This window comes from Macaca mulatta, chromosome 1 (genome assembly GCF_049350105.2).
Source record: "Macaca mulatta isolate MMU2019108-1 chromosome 1, T2T-MMU8v2.0, whole genome shotgun sequence".
Lineage (NCBI taxonomy): Eukaryota > Metazoa > Chordata > Mammalia > Primates > Cercopithecidae > Macaca > Macaca mulatta.
In genome coordinates this window covers 110693915-110713300 of record NC_133406.1, presented here as the reverse complement: position 1 = coordinate 110713300, position 19386 = coordinate 110693915, and the positions used below count along the sequence as shown (strand labels likewise).

Below are 19386 nucleotides of genomic sequence, written 5' to 3'. Positions count from 1 at the left end.
TAGAGATGGGGTTTCTCCATGTTGGTCAGGCTGGTCTCAAACTCTTGACCTCAGGTGATCCGCCCGCCACAGCCTCCCAAAGTTCTGGGACTACAGGCGTGAGCCACTGCTCCCAGCCAAATACAGACTTTTAAGATGTATGCAAATACTTGACTTTTCTCCAGTCCCAAGCCATTAAGTTAAAAGCCTTTAAAGTCCTCAGTCCCAAGAATGAAGTACTTACACCTGGGACAGGAGTCTGAACATGGTTAATGTGAGTTTATTCACGTGTTCGTTATCCAAAAGGATAACGAATAGATAGATTTTCCCCACAATTCAGCATATTTTCCACATAAATGTCAGTTTGAGTGAGAAGGTGCATTATATGATGCACCTGAAAAGACTGAAAGATGATCGGCCACGATGGGCTTCAGATCCCGTGGATTCACACCCTGCTGTCTTCCTTTAAGCTATCTTTCTTTCATTATCTTGGCCGAGGGAGAGACTCCCCAGTATGTTCTCTCTCGGGCTTCAGAGCAGAGAAACATGGCCCTGTTGGAGCCTACCCTTTGTAACCTCTGCCTAGGTCTCTGGAAATGAAGGGTTCTTTTCTGTCCCCATGGCCTCCTGAGCCATCTGAAAACTCTTCTCTTGAGCTAAAGCAAGCAGATGGGGTGCTCCTTTTTGTGTTTTGTTACAAACCACGACCCACCAAGAGAGGCAGTTGGTTAGAGGCATCGTTAGTGGGGCTCAGATTGAGGACCAGTTAGTACTATTCAGAGAGAAGCTGGGTCTGCTATAGGTGCTTCCAGCACCCTGGCAGCTGTGCCGCATGTGTTGGTTTGTGGGGGCTAAGGGAGCAAGAGGTGTTTGACAGTTGTTTTGTTTTGTTTGAGATGGAGTCTCGCTGTGTCACCCAGGCTGGAGTGCAGTGGCACGCTCTTGGCTCACTGCAACCTCCGTCTCCCGGGTTCAAGCGATTCTCCTGCCTCAGCCTCCAGAGTAGCTAGGACTACAGGCGCACACCGCCACGCCCAGCTAATTTTTGTATTTTTATTAGAGATGGGGTTTCACCATATTGGCCAGGTTGGTCTCTAACTCCTGACCTTGTGATCCGCCTGCCTCGCCCTCCCAAAGTTCTGGGATTACAGGCGTGAGCTGCTGCACCTGGCCTTTTTTTTTTTTTTTTTTTTGAGACGGAGTCCCACTCTGTCACCCAGGCTGGAGTGCAGTGGTGCAATCTCTGCTCACTGCAACCTCCGTCTCCTGGGTTCAAGTGATTCTCCTGCTTCAGCCTCCTGATTAGCTGGGATTACAGGCACCCGCCACCATGCCAGGCTAATTTTGGTATTTTTAGTAGAGATGGGGTTTCACCACGTTAGCCAGGCTGGTCTCAAACTCCTGACCTCAGGTGATCCGCCCGCCTCAGCCTCCCAAAGTGCTGGGATTACAGGCGTGAGCCACCATGTCTGGCGACAGTTCTTGAGTTCTTAGATGCCATACTTAGAGATGTCCTTGTGGTCCAGTCTTCTGACCTGGGATATGCCGCACAGGGTAAGATGTATAAAGTGACTTAAAGTCTACGTCTGGCAGTGACCAAGAAAAGAAAGCGAATTGCATTTGTAATGAACTCAGAGTTTTAAACTAGTGCCAAAGACTGTTGGTGTTTATAGGAAATAGTTTGTCACAGGAAAAAGAGTGGTTTAATATATATACTGTTCTGACTATAAATGCCCTGGAAATATCTCACCCTCTTTGAATGTGCCGGTGATGCCTGCTACTGGTGGTGATTTGTTTCTGAAGGGTGGACATGAGTCATCAAACTGTGGTGTGTGGCTCCAGGCCTGGCATGCTCATACTTTCCCTCCGTATATTTCCAGACCATCCACCTCTTTCTGTCCCCACTGTTTCTGTCTTGCTCCGGGCTGCCGTTGTCTCAGCTGTGCTTCCTGAATCCACCCTCACACAGCAGCTGAGTGCACATCCTAAGGTATAGATCTGTTCATATCACATCTCTACTTCAGTCCCTTTTCTAGCTCCTCCGGTCATGATACATCCACACTCCAGACTCTTTGTCTGGCCCTGCGTGGAAGCCAACATGGCCATATGGCCTGGATTGAGTCCTAACTGGCTCCATCATATGCTGGTTGTGTGACCCTGGGCAAGCTTCTCTCTGCCTCAACTTCCTCATCTGAAAAATGAGGGTGATGATAATAGAATCCCCCCTCATAGGGTCATTCATAGTAAGGATTCAATGAGTTATGTAGAGTGCATAGAACAGGGCCTGGCACTAATAAGTTCTCAGTTTCCTGTTATTACTGCATCTTCACACACATGCACATAGGTGCTCATGCACACACACACACACACACCCCGCCCTTCAGCTACACTCCCTGAGCTTACTCCATGCTGCTCTTCTCCTGTCCCGTGGCCAGCTCCTGCTTCTCTCTCTGACATTGCTTCCTCTAGGGAGCCTTTCCCGAGCCCCTGCTAAGACCCCATGCTCTTTCATACTCATTTTCCTGAAGGCTGATCAGCAGTCCCTTTGACAGCAGGAATTGTACTGTCTCGTCTTTGGGTTTGTACCACGAAGCTTGGCCTGGTACCTGGTCGGTGCTCAGTAAGTGTCTATTAAATGAATACAATTATCCTGCTGGTATTTTTTATTTTCATGCTAATATTTATCAAACCACAAAGTTTTTTCCATCTTTCTCAGGAAAAGTATCCCAATTTCAGGTTTTTGAAGTTTTCCAGCAGTTTTCAAAGGAAGAAGCTAAACAATGAAAGGTTAAGTTAGTCCAAGAGACCAAATAACCTAAAAATATAATTAGGGTTGATTTTAAGTATTTTTAATTGACACATTGTAATTGTACATATTTATAGGGTACATATCTATGTTATATAATGATCCAATCAGGGTAATTAGCATGTAATCTCATGGATTTATCATTTCTTGTGGTGAGAACCTTCAAAAGCCTCTCTTCTAGCTATTTGGTAATATGCAATATTTTACTGTTAACCGTAGTCACTCTACTGTACAACACCAGAACCTATTCCTCCTATCTAATTGTAACTTTGTATCTGTCAGAAGACTAATTTTTAAAGGATAACCTTTTAATACAATCATTCATCTTGAATCACTGGCCTGGAGACTTTCCTCTTATTTTCATTAAGAAACATTTATCCCTTTCTTCTTTCCTCCTCTCCCTTTCTCAGTCCTGGGGCTTCCCAGTGTACACAGGACCAGAAAGTGGAGAGAGAAAAAGACTGAATGGAGAATTTTTTTTTTTTCCCTTTTTGAGTGAAAGTCTCACTCTGTTGCCCAGGCTGGAGTGCAGTGGTGCGATCTTGGCTCCCTGCAACCTCCACCTCCTAGGTTAAAGCGATTCTCCTGCCTCAGCCTCCTGAGTAGCTGGGATTACAGGCGCCTGCCACCGCGCCCTGCTAATTTTTGTATTTTTAGTAGGGATGGGGTTTTGCCATGTTGGCCAGGCTGGTCTCGAACTCCTGACCTCAGGTGATCTGCCCACCTCAGCCTCCCAAAGTACTGAGATTACAGGCATGAGCCACCACGCCCAGATGAGAAACATTTCTTAATGAAATGGACAGCTGTATAGTGAATAGGGGATGAAGAGCAAGAACTCCTGTCACTCCAGTCCTCAGCCTTTTTTTTTTTTTTTTTTTTTTTTTTTTTTTTTTTTTTGAGACGGAGTCTCGCTCTGTCGCCCAGGCTGGGGTGCAGTGGCCAGATCTCAGCTCACTGCAAGCTCCGCCTCCCGAGTTCCCGCCATTCTCCTGCCTCAGCCTCCCGAGTAGCTGGGACTACAGGCGCCCGCCACCTCGCCCGGCTAGTTTTTTGTACTTTTTAGTAGAGACGGGGTTTCACCGTGTTAGCCAGGATGGTCTTGATCTCCTGACCTCGTGATCCGCCCGTCTCGGCCTCCCAAAGTGCTGGGATTACAGGCTTGAGCCACCGCGCCCGGCCTTTTTTTTTTTTTTTTTTGAGACGGAGTCTCACTCTGTCGCCCAGGCTAGAGTGCAGTGGCGCGATCTTGGCTCACTGCAAGCTCTGCCTCCCGGGTTCACGCCATTCTCCTGCCTCAGCCTCCTGAGTAGCTGGGACTACAGGCGCCTGCCACCGTGCCCGGCTAATTTTTTGTATTTTTAGTAGAGACAGGGTTTCACCGTGGTCTCGATCTCCTGACCTTGTGATCCGCCCGCCTCGGCCTCCCAAAGTGCTGGGATTACAGGCGTGAGCCACCGTGCCCGGCCTTTTAATTTTTAAAATTTCAATAGTTTTTTGGGGAACAAGTGGTGGTTGGTTACATTGGATAAGTTCTTTAGTGGTGATTTCTGAGATTTTGATGCACCCATCACCCGAGCAGTGTACACTGTACCCAATGTGTAGTCTTTTATCCCTCACCCCCACCCCCCACTGAGTCTGCAAAGTCCATTGTACCATTCTGCCTTTGCGTCCCCAGCTTCTATTTGTTTTGTTCTCAGCCTTCCCCACTCTCCACTCCTTCACTGGGACGGAAGTGCTGGTCCCCACCTGCCCTCTGGTGGACAACCTGTGAAACAGGCCTTCCGTTGGGCGGTTACCACAAAGAAGGCAAGTCCTGGCTCCTTTTTTGGCTCTCTTAGCACTGTGTACACCGTGATATTGTGTTACCCTCTTTTGTCTTTCCATGCTGTCCTGCACAATTTATCTGCGTATGTAAACCAACAGATTGACAAATGACCAGAGCCTGATTCTGTGCTTATTTTGAAGTCAAATGTATTTAAATATTTTTTAAATAAATATTTTAAATATTTATTTGTTATTTTTTTGAGGTGAGGTCTCACTCTGTCGCCCAGGCTGGAGTGCAGCAGCATAATCTCTGCTCACTGCAATCTCTACCTCCCGAGTTCAAGCGATTCTTCTGCCTCAGCCTCCCAAGTAGCTGAGATTACAGGCATGTACCACCACACCTGGTTAATTTTTGTATTTTTAGTAGGGATGGGGTTTCACCATGTTGGCCAGGCTGGTCTGGAGCTCCTGACCTCAAGTGATCCCCCCCAACTTCGGCCTCCCAAAGCACTGGGATCACAGGCATGAGCCACTGTGCCCAGCTAATTTTTTTATTTTTATTTAAAAAATTTTTTTGTGGAGACAGGGTCTCATTACGTTGCCCAGGCTGATGTCGAACTCCTCGGCTCAAGTGATCCTCCTGCCTTGGCCTCCCGAGAAAAAATAACAGGTTAAAATCAGTTAATATCGTCATCTCAGTTTTGAAACTCAGTAAATGTGGTTTTTAAAAGTTACTTTCATTTCTGATAAATTTAGCCTTTTTGGGGCCACAATTTGGCCTTTTCTGTCTGGTGGGGACAAATCCTGACAGCTGGTTCATACCCCTGCTGGGTTGGTTTCTGCACAAGCAATTGCACACAAGCCTCATTCACTAGCACCTGCCTTCCACCGGGGAGGAGACTTCCCATCTCTGGGAAGCCAAGTTACTGACTTCGGTACTTCTGAAGGGCAGTGAGGACTGTTATTGTGAGATTAGTGAGAATAACTGTAGCTAACATGAAGCATTTCAATGTGCTGGGCACCATACTGAGGACTTTGTATATTTTACCTCACTTAATCTGCACAGTAATTTTGTGAGACCTAGATAGTTATTATCCCCATTTGACAGAGGAGGAAATGAGGCTTATAGAGGTAAAGAAGTTGTCCGAGGTCACTAGCTGGTGAGTGGTAGGGATAGGATTTGAACCCAGGGAAAATGACAGGCAATCTGTCCAGAGAGCCGATAAAGTTACCCAGTATGCACTGGGTACTAGGCGTGACCTCTTATGTACTCTTGGATGCCAGGGCCAAGAGACCGTCCCATCATGGGGTGAAGAGGAGCCTTGACACAGAGGTTGCAAAGGAGGCTCCTGAAGGAGGACTCCTCTTCCCAAGCTTTTCAGGTCCTGGGATCCTGGGGTCCAGGGTAGGCAGCCCAGGCCTTACCTTAGCCCCAGTCACCCAGTCTAGAGTGTCTTACATGCTGCTGTGCATCTAACATGGTTGTGGGCACCCTGGAGATCCCAGCAGCATTGCAGAAGGCATCCCTGTCCACAAGGATATTATAATTTGCGTAAGAAGATAAAATTTGACACTTGGGGCAAATAGTCAAGAATTAAAAAAAATTTTTTGGCCAGGCTCAATGGCTTACGCCTGTAATCCCAGCACTTTGGGAAGCCGAGGTGGGTGGATCACCTGAGATTGGGAGTTCAAGACCAGCCTGGCCAACATGGTGAAACCCTGTCTTTACTAAAAATACAAAAATTGCCGGGCGCGGTGGCTCAAGCCTGTAATCCCAGCACTTTGGGAGGCCGAGATGGGCGGATCACGAGGTCAGGAGTTCGAGACCATCCTGGCTAACACGGTGAAACCCCGTCTCTACTAAAAAATACAAAAAAAAAAAACTAGCCGGGCGAGGTGGCGGGCGCCTGTAGTCCCGGCTACTCGGGAGGCTGAGGCAGGAGAATGGCGTAAAAACCCGGGAGGCAGAGCTTGCAGTGAGCTGAGATCCGGCCACTGCACTCCAGCCTGGGCGACACAGCGAGACTCCGTCTCAAAAAAATAAAAAATAAAAAATAAAATACAAAAATTAGCTGGGTGTGGTGGTAGGCACCTGTAATCCCAGCTACTTGGGAAGCTGAGCCACAAGAATTGCTTGAACCTGGGAGGCGGAGGTTGCAGTGAGCCGAGATTTAAACTTCTTTTTAAAACTTTTTAAAACTTTTTAAACTTTTTAAAACGAGATTTAAAACTTCTTTTAAATTTATTTTATTTTATATTTTATTTTATTTTATTTTATTTTAATTTTATTTTGAGAACATCTTGCTCTGTCGCCCAGTCTGGAGTGCAGTGGCATGATTTCGGCTCAGTCTCCTGAGTAGCTGGGATTACAGGTGCCTACCACCTGTAATTTTAGTTTAGGCTAATTTTTTTGTATTTTTAGTAGAGATGGGGTTTCTCTATGTTGGTTAGCTGGTCTCGAACTCCCGACCTCAGGTGATCCCCCTGCCTCAGCCTCCCAAAGTGCTGGAATAATAGGCATGAGCCACTGCGCCCAGCCTTAAATTTTTTTTTATTGAGACAGGGTCTTGCTATGTTGCCCAGGCTGGTCTCCAACTCCTGGACTCAAGTGATCCTCCTGCCTCAGCCTCACAAAATGCTGGGATTACAGGCATGAGCCACTGCACCTGACCTTTTTTTTTTTTTTTTCTTTTCTGAAACGGAGTTTCGCTCTTGTTGCCCAGACTAGGGTGCAATGGCATGATCTCAGCTCACTGCAACCTCTGCCTCCCGGGTTCAAGTGATTCTCCTGTCTCAGCCTCCTAAGTAGCTGGGATTACAGACATGCACTACCACGCCCAGCTAATTTTGTATTTTTAGTAAAGATAGGGTTTCATCATATTGGTCAGGCTGGTCTCGAACTCCTGACCTCAGGTGATCTGCTCACCTCCGCCTCCCAAAATGCTGGAATTACAGGCGTGAGCCACCGCACCCAGCAAATTTTTTTTTTTTTTTAATGTGTCACTTTCCTGCTTCTCCCTGAGTATATTTTTCAGAAAATCCACAAGGGCATTCAAAACATTCCGAATTCTGCATTGGCTCTCAAGAAAAACACCTTCTGCCTGTACTCACTGACATTGGCACCAATCTGGCTGCCTTTCTCCTTGGTTAAGCCACATTGTCCTGTTAGCGTATATTTCATCTTGCATCTGTGTATGAGTGTGTGTGTTTCTGTGGTCCTTCACTTTCACTGAATTATCATACCATAAAGGAGAACTCAGTACAAGTCACAGGCAGCACTGGTGGTCAGTTTGCTTCACCCCTGCCCTGGGCCCTATCCGCTGTCAGCTGCCTGAGCTGAAGAGAGATGCGTCCAGCTCAGACCCTCCGCCTGCTAAGTAAGTTGGGTGGAGGAACAGGATCTCCCATGTCTAAGCCAAACCTGTTTTAAGCCACAATTACCCGGTTTCAATTCCAGCCCTGCTTGGTCAGGCATCGTGTGTTCCTCCGCGTTCCTTCTGGTAGCCACAGACTGCGTGGCTAGTCAGGCCAGCAGCAAGACAAGATGTCTGGGAGTCTGCTGAGGGTTGAAGGAATGCCCATCATCTATTCTGTGTACAGTATTGTTTTTGTTTTTGTTTTGTTTTTTGAGACGGAGTCTTGCTCTGTCGCCCAGGCTAGAGTGCAGTGGCACAATCTCGGCTCACTGCAACCTCCGCCTCCCAGGTTCAAGTGATTCTCCTGCCTCAGCCTCCCGAGTAGCTGGGATTACAGGCATGTGCCACCACGCCCAGCTAATTTTTTGTATTTTTAGTAGAGATGAAGTTTCACCGTGTTAGCCAGGATGGTCTCCCTCTCCTGACCTCATGATTCGCCCACCTTGGCCTCCGAAAGTGCTAGGATTACAGGCGTGAGCCACTGTGCCCGGCCTATAGTATTGTTTTTTAGGTACCTAAGCTTAGCTTCCAAAGTGTACTCACATGGAATGTGTACCACTGAAAAGGTGAGAGACTGCCACTGTAACCCAGAAGTGTACTGGTAGTTGCTTACAACCAGCTCTCTGAAAAGAGAGCCCCTGTTTGCAGTGTTTGCCAGTTTCCAAGGTGTAGATACTCCTAAGCTACCAACATGGCATCACTATACAGAGTTGAGAAGAGCTGGGCAGCAGCATACCTTGATCCAGTATTTCCACGGACAGAAGCAATATATACGAATTACCTCAAGAGCAGAGTAAAAGGTGGTAGAATGATTAGGAAGTGGTATGTTTGGAGTCTTTAGGACCTTTGTTTTGTTTTGTTTTTTGGTTTTTGAGACGGAGTGTCGCTCTTGTTGCCCAGGCTGCAGTGCAATGGCGTGATCTCGGCTCACCGCAACCTCTACCTCCTGGGTTCAAGCAATTCTCCTGCCTGAGCCTCCCGAGTAGCTGGGATTACAGGCGTGCATCACCACACCTGGCTAATTTTTTGTATTTTTTAGTAGAGACGGGGTTTCTCCATGTTGGTCAGGCTGGTCTCAAACTCCCGACCTCAGGCGATCCGCCGGTCTCTGCCTCCCGAAGTGCTGGGATTACAGGCGTGAGCCACTGCGCCTAGGACCTTTGTTTTTAAAGTTAATTTATTGTTAGTTAATGTAATTTAATTCTTAATAATGGCTGTGTTTGACACTTGGCCCAGAGTTCCTGAAAATTTGGCAGTTCTCTTTTGCAGGCCACTGTGAGCTGGCTCCAGTACAGCACTGCTTGTAGTCTTCACCTGTTTCCAAAAACATTGTTTGGGGGCGGGTTTGGTGAGGAGGCTTAAAGAGCTATGAGAAAGGGAGGACCCAGCAGTGACTCCCTGGCTGGGGGTGGGGCTTTGCATTGGGCATCAGGGCCCTAATGCCCTGTTTACCCAGTGACCCGCCAGCCTGATCCTCACAGCCGAGGAGCATCCTGACCTATAGAGACAGCATCAGTGTGAGCTTTTGTGTATTTGAAGATCTTCCTTGGCTCAGGTGCTTTCTGCAAGTCACTCGAACACTGCTTCATCCGACCACACCCGCTCCCAATTTAAAGAAGGTCCTTATAATACACTGTTAGCCCTATAACTCTGGCCTTTTTCTTTTAAAACATTCTCCACAAGAGATGATTATCACTTGCATGTGAGTTTCCGCATTTCTGCCATCTCTCCTTCTCTACTGGAAGCTCTGGGAGGGCCGTGTCAGTCTTATCCACCCCGATACCCAGTTCCTGGTGGGCGATCAGCATATAGCAGACACTCAGTGAATATTTGTTGAAGGGGAAGGGCCTGAGAGAGTGGACAGAGAGACACAGGCAAGGGAGAGGGAGGAAACAAGGGGGAGGGAGAAAAACAGCCAAAAGAGTTCATTTAACTTGAGTTTCTCTGTCCAAGAGGAATAAGCCATTGGGAATATACTGGATACCGTTTGATACTTCCAGCTGCAAAGGATTGAGCAGTGAGGAGCTCTCAGCTGCTAGTGGCAGAGACCTGATTTAAAATCAGGCTTGGCTGGGCATGATGGCTCACCCCTAGACTCCCAGCACTTTTCGGGGCTGAGGCAGGAGGATTACTTGAGCCCAGCAGTTTTTTGAGACCAGTCTGGGCAACACAGTGAGACCCCAACTCTACGAAAATATAAAAATAAAAGAATTAGCTGGTCATGATGGTGACACCTGTAGTCCTAGCTACTCAGGATGCTGAGGCAAGAGGATCCCTTGAGCCCAGGAGTTGGAGTTGGAGGTTGCAGTGAGCTCGGATTATGTCACTGCACTCCAGCCTGGGTGATGGAATGAGATCCTGTCTCAAAAAGAAAAGTAGAAAATCAGGCTTCAGGCTGGGCACTGGCTCACACTTGTAATCTTAGGACTTTGGGAGGCTGAGGCGGGTGGATCACCTGAGGTCAGGAGTTCGAGACCAGCCTGGCCAACATGGCAAAACCCTGTCTGTACTCAAAATACAAAAATTAGCCAGGCGTGGTGGCGGGCACCTGTAATCCCAGCTACTTGGGAGGCTGAGGCTGGAGAATCGCTTGAACCCAGGAGGCGGAATTTGCAATGAGCCAAGATCACGCCACTGCACTCCAGCCTGGGCGACAGAGCGAGACTGCTCCAAGAAAAACAAAGGAAAGAAAATCAGGCTTCAACAATAAGAGAAATATATTACCTCGTGTAACAAGAAGCCCCAAAGTAGAGTGGCTGCAGGTTGGTGTAAACTCTGCCCTCAGGCCAGGGCCCCTATGGTTGCCAAAGAGCATCACCTGGATATAGTAATGTCCTTCAGAGAGAGCATCAGATGCTTTCTATGTGGCTCTTTTTAGGAGTAAGCCAGTCTTTCTCAGACGTCACATGCCCTGTCCTAATCCAAGTCCTTCAGGGCACTGGAATGACCAGAGGCTCTCAAAGTGTGGCTCCCCAGACCAGCACTATCAGCCTCACCTGAGAGCTTGTTAGAAACTGTGGAAGGAGTGGGGAGTAATCTTTAAGGGATAAACACTTAAACTCACCTGGGGCTCTCCTAAGAGGGAGTGGGGATGCTGATGGGGCATTGATGGGGTTGAACTCGTGCTTCAATGGCTCGTGCTTAGATAAGAGATTTGCATCCACTGCCTTTAACCAGGGCCATGAAGTGGACAGAGCTCAGAGTCCTGTAATGTGAAGCAGAGGTGCCCAGGCAGGCTGATGGCCGGCTACGTGCTTGGCCCTCCCCACCTTTGCTTCTCTCCTTCCCGCCAGCTACCAGAGATTCACTGACTGCTATAAGCGCTTCTACCAGTTGCAGCCTGACATCACACAGCGAATCTATGACAAGTTTATAGCTCAGTTGCAGACTTCTATCCGGGTGAGTGGCAGGAAGCCCGGCAGGTGCTGTTGACTTGGGTTCTATCTCCAGATTGTCAGTCTGCTGAGGGCAGCGGCCCCACCCTCTACCCCTCTGTCTCCTCAGCCCCCTAGAGCTGTCCTGGGTGCCCGGCAGGCTGCAGCATCCATCATCTCTCCCTTCCAAATGATGCGGGTATCTTAGATGCAGCCTTTGCTCACTGTCCTGTAATGTAATTACATGTTTTATGTTGCCTGCCCTCTAGACCATGCAAACTCAGCAAGGGCTGATGGGGTCTTTTTTTTTTTTAAGTCAAGATCTTGCTCTGTCACCCAGGCTTGAGTATAGTGGCATAATCACAGCTCCCTGCAGCCTCAAACTCTGGGCTCAAGCAATCCTCCCACCTTGGCTTCCCAAAGTGCTGGGATTACATGAACTACCAGCCTACAGACTCTTTTTAAATATTTCCCACTTCAGGCCGGTATAGTGGCCCAAAATTTTAATTTTTTTCTTTCTTTTTGAGACAGGGTCTAGCTCTGTCACTCAGGCTGGAGTGCAGTGACGTGATCTCGGCTCACTGCAGCCTCTGCCTCCCAGGCTCAAACAATCCTCCTACTTCAGATTGAGTCACTGGGACTGCAGATGTGCACCACCACACCTAGCTAAAAAGATTTTTTAAATAAAAATAAATAAAACACTTTTCCCACTTTATATTTTATTTCTTTAATTTTTTTTTTGTTTTTTTGTTTTTTGTTTTTTGTTTTTTGTTTTTTTGAGACGAAGTCTCGCTATGCCGCCCAGGCTGGAGTGCAGTGGCCGGATCTCAGCTCACTGCAAGCTCCGCCTCCCGGGTTTACGCCATTCTCCTGCCTCAGCCTCCCGAGTAGCTGGGACTACAGGCGCCTGCCACCTCGCCCGGCTAGTTTTTTGTATTTTTTAGTAGAGACGGGGTTTCACCGTGTTAGCCAGGATGGTCTTGATCTCCTGACCTCATGATCCGCCCGTCTCGGCCTCCCAAAGTGCTGGGATTACAGGCTTGAGCCACCACGCCCGGCTCCTTAATTATTTTTGTTTGTTTTTTTTGAGGCAGAGTCTCACTCTGTTGCCCAGGCTATAGTGCAGTGGCGTGATCTCAACTCACTACAACTTCCGCCTCCCGGGTTCAGGTGATTCTTGTGCCTTAGCCTCCCGAGTAGCTGGGATGACAGGCGAGTGCCACCATGCCCAGCTAATTTTTTTTTTTTTTTTTTTTTTTGAGACGGAGTCTCGCTCTGTAGCCCGGGCTGGAGTGCAGTGGCCGGATCTCAGCTCACTGCAAGCTCCGCCTCCCAGGTTTATGCCATTCTCTTGCCTCAGCCTCCCGAGTAGCTGGGACTACAGGCGCCCGCCACCTCGCCCGGCTAGTTTTTTTGTATTTTTTAGCAGAGACGGGGTTTCACGGTGTTCGCCAGGATGGTCTCGATCTCCTGACCTCGTGATCCACCCGTCTCGGCCTCCCAAAGTGCTGGGATTACAGGCTTGAGCCACCGCGCCCGGCCTTTTTTTTTTTTTTTGTAGAGACAGGGTTTCACCATGTTAGCCAGGCTGGTCTCGAACTCCTGGCCTCAAGTGATCCACCCACCTTGGCCCTCCCAAAGTGCTGGGATTACAGGCGTGAGCCACGGCGCACAGCCTATTTTCTTAATTTCAAGCCACATGTAGAAAAGTTGGAATGTTAGGGAAAGCATAAAGACCTAGAACAGAAATTAGCCAAAATCTTACCAAGTGCTGTTAGCAATTTAGCATATTTTTGCCATGAGCTCGTCTCGTGTCATTACAGCTCTTTCCTCCTTTCTCTTCAGGAGGAAATCTCTGACATCAAAGAGGAGGGGAACCTGGAAGCCGTCTTGAATGCCTTGGATAAAATTGTGGAAGAAGGCAAAGACCGCAAAGAGCCGGCCTGGTAAGAGTGGGGAGGGGAGGTGAGAAGGCACAGGAAAGAGGCAGCAATTAAGCTTTTTGTTTTTTATTTCTAGAGTCAGGGTCTCACTATGTTGGCCAGGCTGGTCACAAACTCCTGGCCTTAAGCTGTCCTCCCGCCTTGACCTTCCGAAGTGCTGGGATTACAAGCTTGAGCTACAACACCTGGCCAATTCAGCTTCTTGAAGGAGACTTTAAAACTGACCCAAGCAGGGAGTGGTGACTCATGCCTGTAATCCCAGTTATTCAGGGGGCTGAGGTGGGAGGATCACTTGAGACCAGGAGTTCAAGAGTTCAGAAACAGCCTGGGCAATATAGTGAGACCCTGTCTCCAAAAAAGCTTTTAAAAGGCTGACCCCATGTCCACCATATCCATGAGATTCTGGGCTTGTTGCCTCTGAGAGAGAACCTTTTGACAGGGACAAGTAGAGCAGACAGACACCAAACAGTAACCGAAAGCTGTTGTATCGCACAGTTCCCTTCAGGGGAGGAGAGCCCCAGGTAAGCCATGTTGTTCAGGGGATTAGGGAGGGAAGTAGTCTGAGGCCAGACTGAAGAAGCCTTCCTGAGAGAGCTCATTTTAGGGCCTGTTGGGCCTGTGGGAGAAAGGGAGGGTGGGGGAGTAGGAGGCAGAATTGTGAGGTTTGGAATCACCATGTACATCTTACAGGTGTAGATGAGGCTGGTGGGGCAACTGGTTTTTATACATTTGTTCATTCAACAGGTTAGGGAGCACCTACTATATGCTTGATACTATTTTATTTTATTTTTTTGAGACGGAGTCTTGCTGCGTCACCCAGGTTGGAGTAAAGTGGTGTGATCTTGTCTCATTGCAACCTCCGTCTCCTGAGTTCAAGCAATTCTCCTGCTTCAGCCTCCTGAGTAGCTGGGATTACAGGCACTCACCACCACGCCTGGCTAATTTTTGTATTTTTAGTAGAGACGGGTTTTCACCATGTTGGCCAGGCTGATCTTGAACTCCTGATCTCAGGTGATCCTCCTGCCTCAGCCTCCCAAAGTGCTGGGATTAAAGGTGTGAACCACCACGCCCGGCTTTGATACTGTTTTAGATGCCAGAAATTTAGCAGTGAACAAGACAGACCAAATATCTGCTCTCCTGGAGCTGACGTTTCAGCAGCAGCTGGCCACCTGGTACACCAAGTGTAAGGTGGAGAAGTGGGGCCTGGGATGAGCAGTGGAGAGCAGGGGCCAACAAGACCCCAGCAGCTGAGCCCCTGCCTCCCGCAACCCTCCCTCCCTTAGAATCCTAGGCCAGAGGGAGTAGAAATCTTTTTGGTAGTTTCCAACTTTTAAAAATGCTCTATGACCTTAATACTTAAGGGAATTAAGTTTCACAACTGAAAAAGAATTTTATTTTATTTTATTTTTTTGAGATGGAGTCTCACTTTGTTGCCCAGGCCAGGCTAGAGTACAGCAGTGCCATCTCAGCTCGCTGCAACCTTAGCCTCCCAGGTCCAAGCAATTCTCCTGCCTCAGTCTCCTGAGTAGCTGGGATTACAGGCGCCCGCCACCACGCCTGGCTAATTTTTGTATTTTTTGTAGAGACAGACAGGGTTTCACCATGTTGGCCAGGCTGGTCCCAAACACCCCACCTCAGGTGACCCACCTGCCTTGGCCTCCTAAAGTGCTGAGATTACAGGCATGAGCTACCGCGCCCGGCCATTGAAAAAAATTTATTTTATTTTTTTTTTTTTTGAGACGGAGTCTTGCTTGTCTCCCAGGCTGGAGTGCAGCAGCGTGATCTCGGCTCACTGAAAGCTCCACCTCGGGTTCACACCATTCTCCTGCCTCAGCCTCCCAAGTAGCTGGGACTACAGGCGCCCGCCACCTCGCTCAGCTAATTTTTTGTTTTTCTAGTAGAGACGGGCTTTCACTATGTTAGCCAGGATGGTCTCGATCTCCTGACCTCGTGATCCTTCTGCCTTGGCCTCCCAAAGTGCTGGGATTACAGGCGTGAGCCACCGCGCCCGGCCTGAAAAAGAATTTTTAAAGAACTCACAGTGCCTTCCACCCACCTCTTGTGTAATCTTGCCTCCTCAGACTTGACTTTCCTTATCTTCCCAGAGCAGCCAGCACTTATGGGGGTCTCCCACAGTCTGGGCCCTCCGTTCGGAGCCACCCCCAACCTCTCCAACTCACAGTCTGATGGACTGGAAGCACCAGCCAGGCAGTGGTCACAAGGACAGAGGCAGGGGCTGGAAAGTGACCCTGAAGGGTTCTGGATGGGGGAGTGTATGTGGAGGAGAGAAGGGGAATGTGGGGTATGGTCGGGAAGGCTAAGATAGGGGCTGAAGTGAGAAGGGGGAGAGGTGGACCCCTAAACATTGAAACCCAGGGACAGGAAGTGAGCATTCTTATGAGGAACAGGTCTTGGGAGGAGAGAGACCTGGGAAGCCAGCCCAACTTGGGACAAGGTGGGCATGTCACCGAGTGGGCTTGGAAACCGAACCCTCTTCCACAAGGGCCTTCCGTCTCCCTTATTCCTTGTGCCCCATGTGGCCCTCCAGGCGCCCCAGCGGGATCCCAGAGAAGGATCTGCACAGCGTCATGGCACCCTACTTCCTGCAGCAACGGGACACCCTGCGGCGCCACGTGCACAAACAGGAGGCTGAGAACCAGCAGCTGGCAGATGCCGTCCTGGCAGGGCGGAGGCAGGTGGAGGAGCTGCAGCTACAGGTCCAGGCCCGGCAGCAGGCCTGGCAGGTCAGTGTCCCAGCCTGCCTCTTCCTTTTCCATCTCTGATGGGCCCTCTGAGATCCGCAAATTGGTGGCTTCCTCCATTCCAACACAAGGGACCCCCACAGGGAGTAGGAGAGCTTGCCCCCTGGGGAACGGCCATGCATTGCCTCTCCTTGGGCGTGTGCAGGAGTCTCTGCCAGCCTCAGCAGACAGTTTTCTCCCCCAGACCCTCCACCAGGCACGGGCGTGTGTTCCCCTGATGGAGCAGGTGAGGACACAGGCCCAGAGAGGGCAGGTGACTCACCCAAGGTAACAGCACCTCCACAACAGATTTGGAGTTAAAACCTGGTGGTGGTTCTACTGCTCCATGTGACCACTGCCCACCATAGATACATACATTCTAAACCGGGTATGTGGTAGCGGGGTGGGTAGAGAACGAGAACGGAGGATGAGATAGTATTTTTAAAATTTGGTACATCATATTTTACATATTTAAGAAGTACATGTGATACTTTGCTACATGCATAGAACGTGCAGTGATCAAGTCAGGGTATTTGAGGTGTTCATCACGTTGAGGATTTATCATTTCTATGTGTTGGGAGCAGTTCAAGACCTCTCTTCTAACTACTTTGGTTTTGGTTTTGTTCTGAGATGAAGGTCTTGCTATATTGCCCAGGCCAGTCTTGAACTCCTGGCCTCAAGCAGTCTTCCTGTCTCAGCCTCCTGAATAGCTGGGATTACATGTGCTCATCACCGTACAAGGCTCTTAGCAACTTTGAAATATGGAGTACGTTGTCGTTAACTATAGTTACCTTACTCTATTGTTGAACAATAGAATTTACACCTTTTGCCTAACTATAAGTTTATACCATTAAACTACCTCTCTTCATCCCCAACCCCTTCCCCCAGCCTCTGTTAACTATCATTCTTTACCTTTATGAGATCAACTTTTATCTGCATCCTCACTAGCATGTTATTTTTTTCTTTTTTTTTTCCTGAGACGGAGTCTTGCTCTGTCGTCCAGGCTGGAGTACAGTGGCACGATCTCACCTCACTGCAACCTCTGCCTCCTGGGTTCAAGTGCTCCTCCCACCTCAGCCTCCCGAATAGCTGGGACTATAGGCGCCCGCCACCACGCCCAGCTACTTTTTGTATTTTTAGTAGAGACAGGGTTTCACCATGTTGGCCAGGATGGTCTCGAACTCTTTTTTTTTTTTTTTTTTTGAGACGGAGTCTCGCTCTGTCGCCCAGGCTAGAGTGCAGTGGCGCGATCTCGGCTCACTGCAAGCTCTGCCTCCCGGGTTCACACCATTCTCCTGCCTCAGCCTTCTGAGTAGCTGGGACTACAGGTGCCCGCCATCCCGCCCGGCTAATTTTTTGTATTTTTAGTAGAGACGGGGTTTCACCGTGGTCTCGATCTCCTGACCTTGTGATCTGCCCGCCTCGGCCTCCCAAAGTGCTGGGATTACAGGCATGAGCCACCACGCCCGGCCTGGTCTCGAACTCTTGACCTTGTGATCCACCCGCCTCGGCCTCCCAAAGTGCTGGGATTACAGGTGTGAGCCACCACCCCCAGCCTGTCTTTTTAATAATAGCCATTGTAGCCCAGGCGTGGCGGCTCATGCCTGTAATCCCAGCATTTTGGAAGGCCGAGGTGAGCGGATCACAAGGTCAGGAGTTCGAGACCAGCCTGGCCAACATGGTGAAACCCTGTCTCTACTAAAAATACGAAAATTAGCCGGGCATGGTGGCGGGCACCTGTAGTCCCAGCTGCTCAGGAGACTGAGGTGGGATCAATCATTTAAACCCAGGAGGCAGAGGTTGCAGTGAGCCGAGACCATGCCATTGCACTCCAGCCTGGGTGACAGAGTCAGGGTCTGTCTCAAAAAAAAAAAGGTAATAATAGCCATTCTAGGCTGGGTGCAGTGGCCTGTTATCCTAGCACGTTGGGAGGCTGAGGAGGGAGGATCATTTGAGCCCGGGAGTTCAAGACCAGCCTAGGCAACATTGGGAGACCCCATCTCAATAATAATAATAATAATAATAGCCAGGCATGTTGGTGCACACCTGCAGTCCCAGCTACTTGTGCGGCTGAGGCAGGAGGATCACCTGAGCCTGAGAGATTGAAGCTGCAGTGAGCCATGATTATGCCACTGCACTCCAGCCTGGGTGACAGAGCAAAACCCTGTCTCCAAAAAATAAAAAAATTTTTAAAAAGTAGCCATTTTAACTGGGGTAAGGTGATATCTCATTGTGTTTTGTTTTTTGGTTTTTGGTTTTTTTTGAGACGGAGTCTCGCCCTGTCTCCCAGACTGGAGTGCAGTGGTGTAGTTGTGGCTCACTGCAGCCTCTGCCTCACGGGTTCAGTGACTCTCCTATCTAAGCCTCCCGAGTAGCTGGGATTACAGGAACCTGCCACCACATCCAGCTAATTTCTGTATTTTTAGTAGAGATGGGGTCTCACCATGTTGGCCAAGCTGGTCTTGAACTTCTGACCTCAAATGATCCACCCACCTTGGCCTCCCAAAGTGCTGGGATTACAGGTGTGAGCCACCGTACCTGGCTTTTGTTTTTTGAGGCAGAGTCTCACTCTGTTGCCCAGACTGGAGTGCAGTGGCACGATCTCAGCTCACTGCAACCTCCACTTCCCAGGTTCAAGCCATTCTCATGCCTCAGCCTCCTGAGTAGCTGGGATTCCAGGCGTGAGCTGCCACATCCAGCTAAATTTTGTATTTTTAGTGGAGATGGGGTTTCACCATGTTGGCCAGGCTGGTCTCAAACTCCTGGGCTCAAGCAATTCACCCACCTCAGCCTCACAACGTGCTGGGATTACAGACGTGAGCCACCACACCCGGCCCCAAAAATGTTCTATTTTAACTTTTTTTTTTTGAGACAGTCTTGCTCTATTGCCCAGGCTGGAGTGCAGTGGCATGATCTTGGTTCACTGCAAACGTCTGCCTCCCGAGTTCAAATGATTCTCCTGCCTCAGCCTCCCGAGTAGCTGGGATTACAGGTACCTGCTGTCATGGCTGGTTAATTTTTGTATTTTTAGTAGAGACAGGGTTTCACCATGTTGGCCAGGCTGGGCTCAAACTTCTGGCCTCAGGTGATCCACCTGCCACAGCCTCCCAAAGTGCTGAAATTACCCATTGTATGTTCTTGACGCCTTTGCTGACAGTTGGCCATAAGTATATGGATTTATTTCTGAGTCTGTATTCTGTTGTTTTTTTTTTTTTTTTTTTGATGCGGAGTCTCGCTCTGTCGCCCAGGCCGGAGTGCAGTGGCCAAATCTCAGCTCACTGCAAGCTCCGCCTCCCGGGTTCAAGCGATTCTCCTGCCTCAGCCTCCCGAGTAGCCGGGACTACAGGCACCCGCCACTGCGCC

General features: G+C 49.1%; 1 protein-coding gene across 11 annotated transcripts in view; it reads left to right on the top strand.

The window, feature by feature from the left end:
* Nucleotides 1-19386, top strand: part of PMF1 (polyamine modulated factor 1) — a 30899-nt gene that overhangs the window by 9401 nt on the left and 2112 nt on the right. For 2 of the 11 annotated variants that reach the window (XM_015112002.3, XM_077944972.1), the window contains 3 exons: nt 11259-11364; nt 13185-13285; nt 15831-16026. In XM_015112002.3, the coding sequence (XP_014967488.2) occupies nt 11259-11364; nt 13185-13285; nt 15831-16026 (403 nt within the window). Of the gene's footprint in view, nt 1-4482; nt 4592-11258; nt 11365-13184; nt 13286-15830; nt 16027-19386 lie in introns of all 11 variants that reach the window. The other 9 variants (XM_077944961.1, XM_077944946.1, XM_015112017.3 and 6 more) reach the window with 9 other exon arrangements.